The sequence below is a fragment of the Triturus cristatus genome, chromosome 3_1 (assembly GCF_964204655.1).
Source record: "Triturus cristatus chromosome 3_1, aTriCri1.1, whole genome shotgun sequence".
In the NCBI taxonomy this organism is placed as follows: domain Eukaryota; kingdom Metazoa; phylum Chordata; class Amphibia; order Caudata; family Salamandridae; genus Triturus; species Triturus cristatus.
In genome coordinates this window covers 519,414,591-519,431,611 of record NC_140583.1, presented here as the reverse complement: position 1 = coordinate 519,431,611, position 17,021 = coordinate 519,414,591, and the positions used below count along the sequence as shown (strand labels likewise).

The 17,021-nt window shown below is 42.9% G+C and overlaps 1 protein-coding gene across 3 annotated transcripts in view; it reads right to left on the bottom strand.

Annotated features, from left to right (window-relative positions):
* Positions 1–15,379, bottom strand: part of KIF7 (kinesin family member 7) — a 448,976-nt gene extending 433,597 nt beyond the window's left edge. For 2 of the 3 annotated variants that reach the window (XM_085644435.1, XM_085644437.1), the window contains exon 1: positions 14,953–15,378. In XM_085644435.1, coding sequence (XP_085500561.1) covers positions 14,953–15,265 — 313 coding nt within the window. In that variant the 5' untranslated portion in view covers positions 15,266–15,378. Of the gene's footprint in view, positions 1–14,952 lie in introns of all 3 variants that reach the window. The other variant, XM_085644436.1, reaches the window with a different exon arrangement.
* Positions 15,380–17,021: the final 1,642 nt, after the last annotated feature.

Here is a 17,021-nt window from a genome sequence, read left to right as displayed (position 1 = left end):
TTCTGTAGACAGGACTTATTGCCTATTTTCATTTAGCTTAATACGGCCCATGTGGGCCCTTCCATAAAGCCCCCTAATTGCAATAAAGTGACTGTGCAAATTGTGCAAATTCGTGCAAGTACACATATCTGTTACTCAGAGCCACATCCGTGACACCTATTTACAAATAAATATACATTGCCAAATTTATAAAAAATCTAATATATATTCTCTATAAAAGCATTAACCCATTGTGCAAAAAAGTGTATATAATAAATATCTTTCACATTAAAATTCAGTACAATTTTACGAGACAGGGAAATAGCAGCATACATCTAAAATTAATTGAAACTGTATATTACTTTTCTCATAAACTGATGAATATCCAAATTACAAATGAGTATGAAAATCCTCACTTGAATTTAATCCTCTAGGATTCTTACTGTCCAACTCTAGAATATATTTTGTTTCCAATCTCCTTAATAGGACCTCCCGGTTCCCTCCCCTTCTTTGTGTGGGAATTGAGTCTACCACCCAGTAGCTGAAAGCCTCCAGCTTACTGGCATGGTGCTCCTTAAAATGACGTGCCACCGGGTAGGTCAAATCTTTATTGGTGATTGCTCGCATATGCTGGAGTACCTGCTTGTGAACCTGCAGCTTCGTGCTACCCACATACCGCAGGCCACAGGGGCACTCCAGCACATACACCGCAAAATCTGTCTTACAGTTAAGATATTTGGAGATAGGAACAGGTTCAGGAAGAAATGGAGTCAGATATGTTTTTCGATTTACTCCATATCTGCATGCTTTGCATACATTGCAACGATAGAACCCTTTTCTTGCCGATAACCATGATTTAGATAGGGTCAATTCAGGGCTACTACTTACGAGCACATTGCTCATAGAGCGTGCTTTTCTGAAAGCTATCTGTGGTTTCTTTGATAGAGAATTACCCAACACTGGGTCAGCACGGACTAGTGACCAATTGTTGTTAATGATTTTACGTACTGCTCTGTGCTGTGTACTGAAGGTCAAAATGATCCGTGTGTCCTCAGTGTTAATGACTGTTTGATCATTTGGTAGGGCTACTTTGGGTGTCAGTGCCTTAGTTCTAGTGATGTTATTAACTTTTGACATAGCCCTAGAGAGTATAGATTCTGCATACCCGCTCTCCCTGAAGCGTTCCCTGCATTCATTTTGAGCTTTAAGAAAATCAGCTTCTGTACTGCATGTACGACGCATCCTTAGCATCTCACCAAAAGGAATACTATTAATCAGGTGTTGTGGGTGATGGCTAAGTGCATGTAGCACCGTATTTCCCGCAGTATCTTTCCTGTGTAGTCTAGTCTGTAGTTGGTTATTACAAACAAATATTTCTACATCCAGAAAAAAGACTGATCTATTGCTGATTTGAAAAGTGAACTGCAGGTTCAAGTCATTGATGTTAATCGCTTCAAGAAATTGTTTGGCACTGAGTTCATCCCCTCGCCATACCAAAAACAAATCATCAATGAATCTATACCAGCAAATGATATTCGACTCTATGATAGCGCGGTGTCCGGCCATGAGGACCATTTCCTCCCAGTAACCCATGTGTAAACATGCGTAACTGGGAGAAAAACAAGCCCCCATGGCCACACCACGTGTTTGCTGGTATACCTGATGCTGAAACAGAAAAAAATTGTTCTCTAAACACATGGATATCATGGTGAGCAACATTTTGTTGTGAGAGTACATTCCCATAGATCTTCGATTGAGATAATATTCACATGCCCTGACCCCATCCAAGTTATGAATACTTGTATAGAGGGATGTAACATCCATGGAAATAAGTAACATATCGGGGCTCCAAGGGACTTCAACTAACTTTCTTAAAAAGTCCCCAGTGTCCTGTATATAAGATGGGAGACTTTTCATATGTTCCTGGAGAAAGTGATCCACATACTTGGAGATATTTTCCAGCAAACTACCCCTGGCTGAAATGATTGGCCTGCCAGGGGGCTTGTCCATTCTTTTATGAATTTTCGGGATGAAATAGATAACTGGTGTAATAGGGAGGTCTACTTTAAGAAATTTAAATTCATCCATTGAGATTAAGCCTGCAGATTTCCAGGCTAACAGTTTGTTATAGCAGTCCTGTCGTGCTGCATTCATCATTTGAGGCGTGCTCAATTTATAGCAGTTGCGGTTATTGAGATGAACAAGGGCTTCTTCCATATACTGGTTCCTGGGCCATAACACCACATTCCCACCCTTGTCCGATTGCCGCACTATGATGTTATCATTCCTTTTTAATTTCTGCATGAGCTGGACATACTGGTTATCCTGCTTACTGTATTTCTTTGGTGCCCTTGCCGTCAAAGAGTACAGATTCTTCAGGTCCGCTGCAACCTGTTCATTGAATGAATCAAAATTGTCCTTCAAAATGAGGGGATAAAAGGTGGATTTGGGTTTAAAAGGAGTTTTTTTCATTGGTTGATTCAGTGGTGTGCAGCTCACTTCTTCCAAAACTCCTGTTTGCTCATTATGGAGCTGTTGTAAATCCCTAATTAAATCCACATCACCAGCAACAAGATTGTTGTGAATACCTTCTCCATCAACCAAACCATGAGAATGTACCTCTGGTGTATTTCTGGGACCTTGGAGGGCAAAGAATTTGCGCAGCTTGAGTTTGCGCACAAATTTATAAATGTCAATCCTTGTCTCGGCATATTTAAAATCCACCTTAGGGCTGTATGTTAACCCCAATGCAAGGATATTAGTCTCCTCTTGTGTCAGATTGATATCGGTTAGATTGACTACAGTCTTGCTCGTGGCTATACCGGAGTTAGTTATCTCCGTTTCCATCCTCTGTTTGATTTCTTTTTGCTGCCATCGTTTGCGCTTGTGATTTTGCCGGCGCCTCGCCCTGCGCTTTTTGTTCTTCCTGTATCTGCCACTTGCGTAGTTGAGGCTGCAGGGGCTCGGGGTCTCAGGGTTTGCTTCCGATCCTGTCGCATGCAACTGATTTCTTGAGCAAGCGACGCTCTTTGAAACCCCAATCCCGAATTTGATTTTAATTGTTCACTTTCAGATTCACTATCCACCACTGAGCTGAGGTCAGTTGTTGACGTAGATGCCAATTCCTCATCCACTCGCGGGTGAACCTTTGGACCCTTCGCCAGTACTCCTGCTTTAACTGCATCATACTTCTTAGCGAAAGTGAACACACGCCCTTGTTCATAATCTGCTTTATCCCTTTGGAACTTGAAGGTCTTCCGTTTTTTAATCACTTCCTCATCTCTGCGCAAGCGTGCCATCATTTCATCCCTATACTTTGATTTTTCCGATGTGTCTTCTGATTCTGAAATAATCTTTTCCATGTCCTCTATTTCCTTTTGTAAGGCCGCTTGGTCACTGATGGCATATTTAACCAACACTTCCACTAATCGTCTGGAAGAGTCCAAATTAACCGTGGCCCATTCAGTTAACATCGCGGGGTCAGGTTTCTCATAACTTGGGGCCAGCATGATTCTTAACCCCCTCGGGATTCTTCCAACCTCCAAGTAACGAGATAGTGATTTGTGCTCCCACCATTTCGCCTGTTCGGCGCGCATGATTTTCTCCAACTTCCTGAAATGTTCCTTTAAGTTGTTACAGTCCCCCCTTGCTGCACCGTTGTTTACTGGTGAAACAGTCTCATTATTGGGGGGAATCATCAAACATAGTGCATGCTGCCGCTTCCCTGCCTCGTAGCGCATCGGCAAACATGGTGTCAAAGTTAATATATTCCCGCTACCACTTAAATTACCTCGGGCACTCCCGTGTGCAATCCGTGTGGCAACTCCTCCGCCGAGTCTGTGTAATGCCTTTGCCCGCCTGGGGTTTCGACGTCGACTGGTCCTCCGACCCGGTTCTTCGTCTTCCTCTGTAGCGGTAAGGATTTCTTTACTGCTCGGGGGCCGCGGGCGTCTTTCAAACGAAATCCTTTGCGGTTTTCCGGAAACCCAGAAGTGAGCTCTTTTCCCACTCGGCCCTTCGTGGAGGAGGGGTTTGCTGATACCGGTGAAGCTCCTCCGGCACTAAATACAACAACACTCCGTCTTGTGAACTGAAGATCTCTCCTCAAGAAACAGAAGCAAACCCAAGGTGCGGTGAAAAGAATTCCAATTATTTATTTAAATATAATAGACACCACCGCTGCCATTACGCGTTTCAGCCAGTTACAGGCCTTGGTCACATGATGCGCAACACAACGGATCCACCTTTTAAATATGCTTAGAGTGAGTCACATGCACAAATGGGGATCAATCATGGAAATAGAAGTTAACGTAACGCCTACATTGTTAGTTTGTCTTCACCAAACAATGCCCATCACATTTAGCAATAGCTTGTTAAATACATCGTATTTACAATTAAAATACTGCATTTCATCACAAAGCCGCTAATTGCTAGTTACTTCATTAAAAAAAAAAATAATGATCTTATTATTTAAGCAATTTAAAAACACACAAATGGCATGTTTTTAACTATGTTTCAACATTCTGTAGACAGGACTTATTGCTTATTTTCATTTAGCTTAATATATATATATATACACATATATATACACATATACATATATATATATGATTTTACAGAATATAGTACAAAGTCTAGACAATATGTTAAATGAGCCCAAAGGAGAAAAACAAACATGGACAGAATGTCTTGTATGTGCATTCTAACAAAAACAAACATTCAACCAATCAGTCATACCTCACCGACAATCATACTACACAACATAGTTTGACATATAAAAGCATGTTCTGATTAATTTCATAAATATATACAAATAAACGTTTTTTATAATTCTGAAATCAAAACAAATACACTAAACAATACACTACACACATTATCGTTTGTGCGCTGTGTACTTTTATCAGTAAAACTGTATGTCTCTGCAAACGTTATGGTAATTTCAATTGAAAATATGTTGTCTGTAATGACAGTGTGCTACCACATCATGCATACTCCACCATTCCACTCTATGCCCACTACTCTACTCCACGACACCCCACGTCCTGCCTCTCCACTCTACGACACTCCACAACACTTTACTCCACATTCCTACAGTTTACAACACTCCACTCCACTCCACTCCATTCCGTGACACTCTACTCCACTATTTGCACTCCACTGTATGGCAATCTACTACACTCTAGTCCCCTGTACGCAACTCCCTCGACACCTATCCAATGTATGACACTCTTCTCCACTCTATGTCCTTCCACTTTACTCTATGACACTAACTTTTAGTCATGCTTGTGTACAACATGGACAAAACACATTTTCAAAGCAAAGAACTTTTGCACAGGCGTGACCTAATTGATTTGCCAATGCTTGTTGGTTTGTGTTTTCAGCATGACGGTAAGATTGCGTTCAGTACCATACCTACCTCTCATTCCTCGTCTTGGTATTTATTTTTGTTAATTATATATGCATAATAAGACCAACTAATATAATAACAAGCATTGAAAATGAAATAGAACTCGCCTTTTATTAAGTTAAAGCCGTTTGCTTTGCTATACACAATACCATTAGCAAAGCAAATGGCTTTAACTTAATCAAAGGCGAGACCTATTGCATTTTCAAGATGACCAGGTTCACACATTCTGCACCACAATGCAGGTTAAGAATTTGTGCTGCAGAGGAGAGTTCTCATATATGGGCAGAAGAAATAGATCTAGATAGCTCATAGTCTTATATTATCAGCTGTGACCAAAAATACCCTAGAAAAGCCAAACACCCAATGAATGTCTGAAACAAGTTACACATTTGTATTAAAAAGAATTACAGACCACTGTCAGCAGCACAACATCCACAAGAGCCTTAAAATAGCTCTCCTATACCGCTATGTCCTGACAGCTACACGAAGGCCAATAGGCATGCCCACATTACTGGGGATAGATACTCCTTAGGATCTTTTTAAACTTGTCACAACATGGGTTTATCAAACTAGTATAGTGAGTGAGTTCTACAATTTGGGTGCACTTCTTGAGAAAGCTTTGTGTTGAAAGACTATTTCCTGATGGAGGGTCTGCATCTCTGATTGTGCAAGTACCTCAGATCTATCATGTACTCATTCAGAAATCCATGCACTCACACACACACAATCATCAATTCATACTCTTGTTCTGAAGCTCACCAATGTATTAAACCATGTAGTCAGTCAGCCACGTTCATCCCATTGGCCAATTCTTGCCTCCCACCCAGTCACTAACAAAGTGCTTCCAGTTATAGAGAGCCAGCTATTAATTTTGTCAATGCTTGTTTTTACAAAACCTTAAATCTATTCATACACTAGCTTCCACATGTATCCCATCTCTTTATATATACTAGTCACAGTATGCTGCACTTACTTTCACATAGGCTCTTTGCCTAGACCTTTACCTTTCTTATTGTTTCTGGTCTTTTAGTGTACTTGCCTCACAAGTTTCCTTTCCTAGACACGTGTGCACCTCACACACACTGCACCATTTATAACCCACTAAAAACATGTTTCTTTGCCCCAGCCTACCCTCGTACTCTATCTGTAGTTTTGGATAAGTAGGATGCCTTGGCTCTAAATGAAATAAAATCAAGGAAGTAGTGTCCAAGAATTGTACGAGTACATTTAAACACACACTCCCATAGCACCTCCACTGCATCATTAAACCATCCCCTTTATGTGTTTTCTACAAAGTGTAGGCATAAATGTATTTTGTATAACTTTACACCCGTAACTGGTGAATAACCAAAAGTAGTAAAGTTACTCAAAAGAATAAGAATAAACTTGAATGTGTAAATTATGAACACGAAAGTCTAGCTTAGTCAAAAGGCCCCACTGGAATACCTGTCTACTGTTCATCAGCCTTCGACACGGTGTTCCGCAAAATATTAATTGAGCACGTGTCTGCTGTATCCTTATGATCTGAGCCTGATCTTCAGGGTTCCAGTCTTCTTTTTCTGGAAATTCTACATGGTAATGCCCCTAACACCTCATGGTCTTCTCATCCACTCTATAACAGCACCATGTTATTGCCGTTTTTGTTAAACACTTCAAGGGCCCACTATTTACCATGCTCTTAAAAAATCCCATAAAATGTAATTCACATAAGTAAATTCTCATTCTGTTACTGGAACTATAAACTAACGCAATTATTTGAAAGGAAATGTCAAGTTCAATGGAGAAGCTATGAGGTCATGGTTTTCATACATAGTCTTCACAGTGATAAGCAACTAGAATGCTTTTGTTCTACAGTGCTTTGCACATACAGTTTTGTGGGACTTCGGCTGGAGATAGCTACTGGGCATTGGTCCACTGGTTTCCATGGTTTCCTATTCCAGGTCATGTTAGCTGCAATTTCCAGGAAGGTGCACTTTATGTTGTCATGATGAATGGTGAAACAGGTAGGGGGATTTCCAATGAAGAGAGAGGTCAGGACTTGACTTTAAAAGTTTCAATGATGACGAGAAAATAAGGTGCAAAGTGTGGCTAAGTATACACGTGTGTTTGTGGGGGCTGCCAACCTTAGTTTGTCCTTGTCATCCACCAATCCTTGCAAGGATTTTGAGGAAGTATTCAACCAAATGTTGAATCTGCCAAAAAAGGAGCCCTCTCATATGGCCAGAAAATGTTAGGCCAGCTTTATGATCCCCGTACGGAATATAGTGTCTAGTGTCATGGAAGCTCAGATGACCACACAGGTGAAGGATGATGCGCGACTGCTGGCGTATTTTATATACAAGTGCCTGAGGGACTGGTTTAGTTATTTCTCTTATAATTATCAGGCTGTACATTGCTGTGACACAGGAAGTATCAACAGACTGTATGAAAAAATATGTCGTAACAATATACATTTTCCTCTATGCTGCTCTTCTCTGGACGCTCCACTCTGAGAACTAGACTATGGCAGCAGATACATGGAAAACCTGCAAATGACAGGAGCAAATCATTTCAGGACCGTAGACAGCACATAATCCAATTAAAAGTTAGAGCATACGATTAGGATAGCTGCCTTTTCCTGGGTCGTTTGATATACATTTGCAAGGGCTGGGAAGCCGACCTCTTGGTACCATGGCAAATCACCGAGGAAAGTGGCGGGATTTAGTAAAATTTCTTCCGCTTCATCTGAGTTTGCCACTTGCAGGCGAGCAACCCTTGCACAGGCTCAACTTCTCTCCAAGCAGAGCCTCATTCTGCTGATAATGTAGTGATTAATAAGAATATTCTGAGGAGCACTGCTGCAGCTGTGCAAGTGATAAGAGGCAAGTATTCTTGCCAGTGGAAAGAGGAGTGATTAGTCTATAAGGTGCTTGACCACTTCATACCCAAGGTTGAGATCATTGGAAGATTTTCTAAAAGCATGGTGCCTTTTATGGTCCTCTTTCCAAGTTTATCAGACTGAAGATGCGATTTATTGCACCTTGTAAAATGCAGTACCCTGGGGTTCAGAATATATTGGGAAGAATAAATAGCACCTGTTCCAAGTTTTTTGGGGTACAACATGGATTTTTTACTTGCTGTACGAAATCTACATGTCTCAGTAAATGCCATATTGTTTTCGCCTGTTACATTTTGGCAGCTTTGACTTCCACAAATTAATTCCACATTATGTAAATCCCGAATCTATCACACCTAAGGGTATCAAGCATTGTGGGACCATTGGGGAGAATAACTGAGGTATTGCCTATTGTCACATGGTGCTGAGCTGCCACCAGAACCAGGGATCAAACTGTGAGCTCAGTGCTCCGGAGTCAGCCACTCTGGCTGCTGTGCTACACCTCTAGCTAAACTTTAATGAAGGATGAGGCATTTATGGCACCGGGTGAGGTAAATACCACCCAAATCAGAATTTCAACCCCCGCACAGGGGTTTGAAAACTCTGATAAACTGTGTTTTCACAAATTTGGGAGATATAGTTTCACCCTAGCTAACACTGATCTGTGGGATACGAGCCACCAGTAAAATGCAGGGAGTTGACAAACGGCCAAAAAAAGACATCCACCGGCCATAACTGGAAAGGTAACACAGCCCGGACGAGGTTTCAACAAACTAAAGGCCAATGTTGCCATAAACCAGTCCCACACTACGGCTGGTGTTCAGTTTCACAATTCCATTATTGGTACGGGGTCGGCTGTCTGCCCTTAACCAGCCGGGTGACGATGAAGAGGTCGAAAAAAAATGTGCTTGCGGGGTTGAGACTTCAGGATGTGTAAACCCAACACTGAGCATCTGATCCAACATGACGCTTTATCTAATTCACTTGTCTTCATTTGCTTAAGCAATTCTTGCGTTTCACAACCACCAAGCGTCTTCGCGCTCTTGCCCGGGGGGTGCCGTGTCTGCGTCTTCTGAATCCGTTCACTTTCCGATGGCAACGTTTAATTGAAGCTAAATGAACACAAGACAACAAAGCACGTGGAATTCTCGCTGTTGACAGGGCGAGGTAGCGGGGGCACACAGCACATCGGAAAGGCCTGAGGCTCGTCTCTTAAAAGGAGCCATCCTGTAAATGCTGCCACCAAACATCTCAAAATCACAGCTGACACCACCGAAAACAAGCGTGTGTCTGCCTTGTATAGTTGCAGCACGCAATGGGAGCGTGTGAGGCAGAAAGGAGATGACATTCGCGTGTACATCGCCTGTCCGTGCGCACACATGGTTTGCCTCCCTTCGCCCACCAAAGCAACAACAATAGTCTCGCCACGGCGATGCAGCGCATGCGCTGCGTTCGCTAGGCGAGACCTAAAAACGGGAGGTTATACTTCAATTTCTCGTTTGAACCAACATGGAAATCCGTTTTACACCCTTTCTGCTTCCTTCATCTTTCTAGATAATATGTGAGGATTCTAGTTTAAAGTGAATTACTGCGCCAATCCTGAAAGCCTGCCCAGAACCTGTACTAGAACCAAGTCAAACAATGTTTGAATGCATGAAGATATCACAAGCAGGCCTCTTTGCTAGCTAGGCACTAACAAGGCACCATCTGAACCAGAAGGAATCAAGCACAAATAGATGCTCTGTTAGGAGTTAAAAATAATTACTTTGGTAAACCCAGGTGATCGCAGCTAGAGACATATCCCTACAAGAGCGGCAAGGAAGTGAGTGGTGTGAACTAAGTAGCAGCCATTAGGTCTCTACTGCAGCCCCACACAGCATTTCAGACACATTGCGTTAAACCCAGCCGTATCTCTGTCAGTGATTATTATTTTTAATTTGCCAACAGTAAGAGATCACGGAACATACCAATAAGAGATCAAAGAATTGATGATTCAGCGTAACAATTGAAACATGCAATGCAATTCACAGTTGCACAGCAGTCCACCACATGATGCTACGCAACAACAGTATAGTATCTGAGGTCTTACAGGACATCTCGGTCTACCTTTAAAGCGGTCACAAGTGACCATCCACCTGACAACAAGCACTACTCACCAACATAGAATAGAAGCAACAAGGTTGAAAAGACGCTGAATTTGAGGGTGACTAAGAAGCTCAATGGCCCCTGGACACCACTCGGATGATATGCGGGTGCTACAAATTCTCATAACATAGCATAACAACAATGGTGCTGGGAAAGGCACCACAGGCACCGGAGTTGGGAGGGACATTCGCAGGGTATTAAGTAGGATGCAAAAAGTGTGCGTGTCAGGCACGCAACACCCATAGGGCTGAAAGGGCTTCAGCTCCCCCCACCCCCTTCCATCGTGTGTCTCAGCCCGGGCTGATGCGGCTCAGGCTACTGTGGGCTCGGCTGGGCAGTGTCTGAAGTCTTATCTCCGGCAAACCCAAGTTTTTCACAGGTCTTTAAAAGACTATTAGCATATTTACAAGCCTTTGTACACTAGTTACAGAGGCTAAGTTTTGTTTTTGCTTCCAGTACCCCCACTCTGCCTATTCCTTACATTTGTATTTAACTTTTACTGCCGTAGTGTGAGAATGCCTTTTATGAAAAGGAATATAAAGTAGGGATCCCAAAAGAAAAATACCAGCCATTTGTTGTTTAAAGAGCCTGCAAAGGCCTCCCTTTAACCCCTTCGCTGCGGCGGAAATTCCGCCGCAGCGCTGGGGGGTGCGGGGGGGCAGCGCGGTGCTCATGACGGAGCCACTCCATCATGAGCCACGGTTGGGCTGTGCTCATGACGGAGTGGTTCCGTCATGACTCCGCCCACGGCGCTAATCGCCCGCACAGGCGGGGAATTAGCGCCGCGTGGGCGGCGCGGCCGCCAACGGCCGCAGCATGACGGAACCACTCCGTCATGAGCACACGGCAACCGTGGCTCATGACGGCGTGGTTCCGTCATGAGCACGGAACGAGTTAAAAATGATCGGTGTATAAACAAAATTTTAAGTATTCATTTGTAACGTCACTTTTCTGTCTTTGTTTCCTTTAGTTATCAGTCATGAATCATTCAGGCAGTCCTAGAACACAATTAAAAATGCTTTCTATTTATATATGCTGTTCCAAGTATGCATAGATAAGTGCTGAAATTAGGCTTTAGGTGACTGCTTATTTTTGTACAGCCTGGGACATCAGTATAATGAGCTGGCAAGGTAAATCACAAGACTGGAAGTTTGTTGCAGGAAAAGCACAATATTTATTTCCTCTACCCTCGATCCCTGAACAGAGCTGGACTGGGAACACAAACCTGCCTTGGCACTGGAATCGGACTGGATGCAGGGGGAGTGCGCCTGGAAAATACTGCAGTAGCTTTTGGTTCAAGGGGGGCGATATTGCAGCACTGCTGCAAAACCTCCCCCCTGTGTCAAAAATGGCCCCCACCCTTCCTGCCCGCTACAGCCAGTCCGGCCCGGACCCTGAATAATGCCATATTAGCAATAGTTTAACTTATATCTGAAACCCTACGCCAGCCCTCAATACCATGCTGAGTTACTTCAAGTGCCGGGGAATGTACCCTGCATTCAGACAACTCACTCCTCATTCTCGCCCTTCACTTTCACACTCACCCTGCACTCACAGCGATTACCAGGCACTCAACATTGATCACCAGGCACTCACAGTGACCACACTGTACTTATGCCACTCGCCATGAACTCACACAGCTCTCCCTCCACTTACCTTGCTGTCACATGAGCACTCTGCTCACTCTGCACTCATAGTAATCACTCTGCACTCACAATGCACTTGCGCTGTTCACCCTGTACCTCAAACTGCACACGAGCACACTGCTCACCCTGCACTCATGTGACACTTTACTCACCTGTCCTGCTCACTCTACAATCTCTCAAACAAGCCCATCACTAACCATACATCACAGAACTGAGCGTGAGTAAACAGTGAGTAGCCGTATAAAAAAAATGAAATGTTTGTCAGAAAGGGGCTATAGAGAGATGAGGTGCATTGTTGGTGAGTGGTAGTGAGGGAATTCATGGAGAAGGAGGAGGGGCGCCAAAAAAGACGGTTGCACCATGCACAACCAGTGCTAGGTCCAGGGAGTCTTAGCCCCCCAAAGTTTGGGTCAAGTTGCGCCCCTGGCGTGTGGGTATGTGGGTGTGTGTGTGGGGGGCAATCTAAAAGAGCGTGGCCTGTGTAATTAGGAGCGGGACTTAAATAGGAATACCACATTTTTGTGATCCTTATAACGTGCCACCTTACCGGTAGTTTGGTTCAAGATTAAAGTAAAAGCGTGTGAAATTAAAAATCGCTGACATGGATTACCTTAACGTCTTTTACATTCATTGTTCAAAAAGCAATCAGTAGTATGTGCCTGTAGGACCTGGGGTTTCCAGGCCCTATGGGGCGGTAACGTGACACGAGCGGTCGGGCAACCGAAGGTCTGTGTGTAAAGCAACCATACAACACGCACCTCACATGGGACGAGGAACACACACAATAAGTGACGCCACACTGTTGGAGTTATGTAAATACTCAAGTTTATCCAAGTAGATCACGTTAGATGCAGTTCATGAGGTAGCAGTACATTTCATAAGCTGATAATACAATTCCTAGCGATGTACATGTCAGTCAGGAGCTATAAATGCTGGTCATACCATAAATGCAATATAAACTTCAGAGGGTCCCTGTACTACAAAAGAGGGGTAAGTAAGCAGGGATTAAACAGTTCAAAATACAGAAAATGAACCCCTATTAAAAGGATAGCATCTCCATTACCACAGAAAAAATCAGAAGAAAAATATTTTTATATAGCTTTTTCTTGCATTTTTTTTATTATTCTAAAAATATAGAATTATTAATCAGTTTTTTGTTTACACATACATGATTTAAAATATTTTTTGTATTTCAAGGATATTCATTAATAGCCAGCTATTCGTCAGGCTACAATCAACGAGGCAATACAATTTACAGACAAATAAACAACAAAACATAAAAATGACAGTCAGTACAAAAAAATCAAACAAAATACCATATGAATGTTTAGACCATACAAAAAATACACACAAAAGAGAAAAGGACAAGCAGACAATTTGGCCTATCAACAGTCGAGAGAAGGGGCACCAGACAAAACTGGGAAGGCGACAGCGACATGCATATTGGACAATGAAAAGACTGTCACTGGGACAGGTCAGAGAGGGACACGTGCACTATGAGACACTGGCGCGCGCGCGCACACACACACACACACACACACACACACACACACGAAAAAACCACAAGCAGCAGAGAAAAATCTGCAAAATACATTACCAAACACAACCAAGATGGATTGCAAATGGGGAGCACTGTGCTTCATAAAAAACGTGCAACATTATAACTTTACTCTCTCAAACACACTAGCACTGGTACTACAACTGGAACATTGCTCGCTTGCGCTAGAAATTGAACATGGCTCACTTGCAAAAGAAGAGCTACATTACTCACTGACAACAGAAAGGATACACTGATCGCTGGCACCAGTAATTGAACATTATTTACATACACCAGAAAAGGCACTCTGCTCACGTGTATAAGAAACTACATAAAATTGTGTAGCCTTGGTGATATTTTCACCCGTGGGAAGCACGACCAACTCAACTGCTCCCACACAGCCAGGGCCGGCTTTAGGGCGGTGCGACCGGTGCCACCGCACCGGGTGCTGGCTTGGCATGGGGGCGCCTGTTTGCGAGACTATATTGTTTTTAAAAGCACCCGTAGCAGCGTTCCTGACCTCCAGCATTTTTCAGCCAACAATAAAAATTTCACGCCTACTCCGGTGATTGATGCTCTTACTGGAGAGAGACAGAAGTTTTGTCTAGTGGAAGTTTTGACTGGGGGATGTTTTGATTCATCATAAGTAAGTGCAGAGGGTTAATATGCCTGCTGCAGAGAATGTGCATCATGCAAATCACGAAGTGAACATAACGTAAATAGGTCAGGGGGTTACTGCTTTCGTTGGAGACTTTGTTTTGTTACTTGCAGCTTATTAGTTAAAACACTAATAAAACACAGTGAACTATTAACTGTCAAAGAACTGAAATGCAGACTTCAAGTATAGATTAAAGTGCATTGATTTTTCCCCAGCCTTTCAATATCCTAATGTTGCACGAAGTGTTGATTTGGGTATAAATCAAATCCAATTATTAAAGATAATCCCCAACCATGATCTTCGTTTTAAATTCCGGGACTGTGCTACTCCAGACTAAGCCCCCTAAACTTTACTGCCTACCAGAATGGATGATATATAAATCCTACCACTCTGTTTTATGTAATGCTTCCTATACATTGATTTACACACATATGGTTGAGTAATGTGTGTGCAATGTAAAGTGCTCGGACACCCTTCACTTTTATGAGTGACACTATAAAACGAATTGAATGCATCCGAGTAAGAGTGGTTATGGGGACTGCTAAGGGGTGGTGGTAGTGCGGGAATTCATTACGCAGGTTGTGTGTGTGGGGGGGGCGGCAAAAAAACATTGTCCCACTGGGCACAACCAGTGCTAAAGCCGGCACTGCACACAGCCACGAGCCACCGATAGTTGGACGCACAAAACTCAAAAATTGTACTCACCCACACTCGCCTCCCCGATTGTGTAGGTCTTGCCAGAACCCGTTTGACCGTAAGCGATCACGGTAGCATTGTAGCCCTGAAAGAAAGACTGCACCAGTGTTTGCACGCATGCCGAGTACACGGCCTCCTGGTTGGGGGTCTCAGCCCCGAAGACTTGGTGGAAACGGAAAGTGCGGTCCCGTCCCAGAGTGAGCTCCTGCTGTCTCACCCGCAGACAGGGCTGGTGTCCACGGAGCACCTCTACGGGCAGCAGCGGCCGCACACGCACAGACACCCGCACTGGACTGTCATCTGCTGGAAGCTTCCGACCCATGGCGGCGTAGTCAATAACCAAGAGGAATAACTTTTTGCATCCCCAACTAGAAGAGAGAAGATGCCTGGCTGGCCCTTGTACCAAACAACACAGTCGATGAACTACCAATCCAGTACTGTAGACATGGAAGACAGACTGAACCAAGAGAACGACAAAGAAGGCGAAAATAATAGAAGACAGACCACTTATGGCTATCGTCCTATCGAAGCTAGACTAACTAAGGCTCAGGACGGCTGATAAACCACGCCATCGCTGTAAAAGACAGATTAAATCATAGTTGCAAGTTTTGGCCATCTGAATTTTAAATAATTTACATTTTGTACTTTAAATCTGTTTACATGTTTGCTCAATATACAGAAGATATCACATCACAGGAATAACGGATGTCTATTTGTATTAACATTCAGAGAAGTTTGTATTCATGCCCTATGCTGAAATTGAAAAATATATTACTGGAACCCTTAAAACGGGGCTCAGGCGTGGTAGCGGAAAGGGAGGTGGAGGTACGGGGGCGGAATCATTAAAATTGGATGGAGTCAACAGTCTACTTATACGTTTATTGTTTAAAAAAATCTCTGGTTCAAGAAAAATAGCAATAAAGACAGTAATTATGTTCTGGCTTGCTTAATTGGTCACAAAGAGGTTGCATTTTAATATATCTTATTGGGTTAGGGCACCTGCTGCAGAGATCTTTCTGTGCCCGGCAATTTTCAGGGGATAGTGAATATGGTAAGATACCTCTGGTAGATTTGTGTTAAACTAGTCGCAGTTTCACTTAAAGTAGCACAGAGGGTTAATATGCCTGCTGCAAAGTACATCGTGTAGAATGCAGATTTATATGTTTTGTAGACCATTAAGTAGGTTACTGCTTTGGACTCAGAGATTGTTTTGTTGCTTGCAGATTATACATTGCAATCCTCCTAATAAAGTACTGTGAGTTATGAATCGGCATCAGGGAACAGCATGCAAACTGCAAGGCATGTGTTTAGAATCTTACTAGTTTTTTTTCTCAATCTGTCATTATTATGAGTTCGATAAAAGGATTTGTTTGGGGTAGTAATTATGTCTTAGTGTTACAAATAAGCCCAACCAATGCATTGCATTGTTTTAAAACCTGGCGTTATATCCCCCCTTGCCAAAGACTCTTAACATTTAATGCCTACCTCTAAGGACCATAATAGACTCCTACACTTTGTAATCCTCATTGTTATACCTAACATTGATTTTCAATTTTTTTTTTTTAACTGAGTTTTATATAGCGCGAACTTGACCCAAATCGGGTATCGTAGCGCTTTACATAGCACAGTTGCGTTACATGAGGACACATTCATTTTTTTGTTAGGCACAGGGAGATTAAGTGATTTGCCCAGAATCACAGGATGTTCAGCGTCATTGCCGAGACTCAAACCCAGTTCCCCAGATTGGAGGTCGACCGCCCTAGTTAGCGCTTTACATAGTACAGTTGCATTACATGAGGATACATTCATTTTTTTGTTTGGCACGGGGAGATTAAGTGATTTGCTCAGAATCACAGGATGTTCAGCGTCATTGCCGAGACTCGAACCCAATTTCCCGGATTCGAGGTTGACCATCAACTCCTCACCCACATGTGTATGCTTTATTGTCTCTCTATGTGTGTGTGTGTGATGCAAATAATTCTAGCACCCCACAGTGGGATGACTAGCATTATAAAATAATTACATACATTGGTAAATGGTATTTAAATTGTTATATGTGCAGCTTCTCATAGAAACAG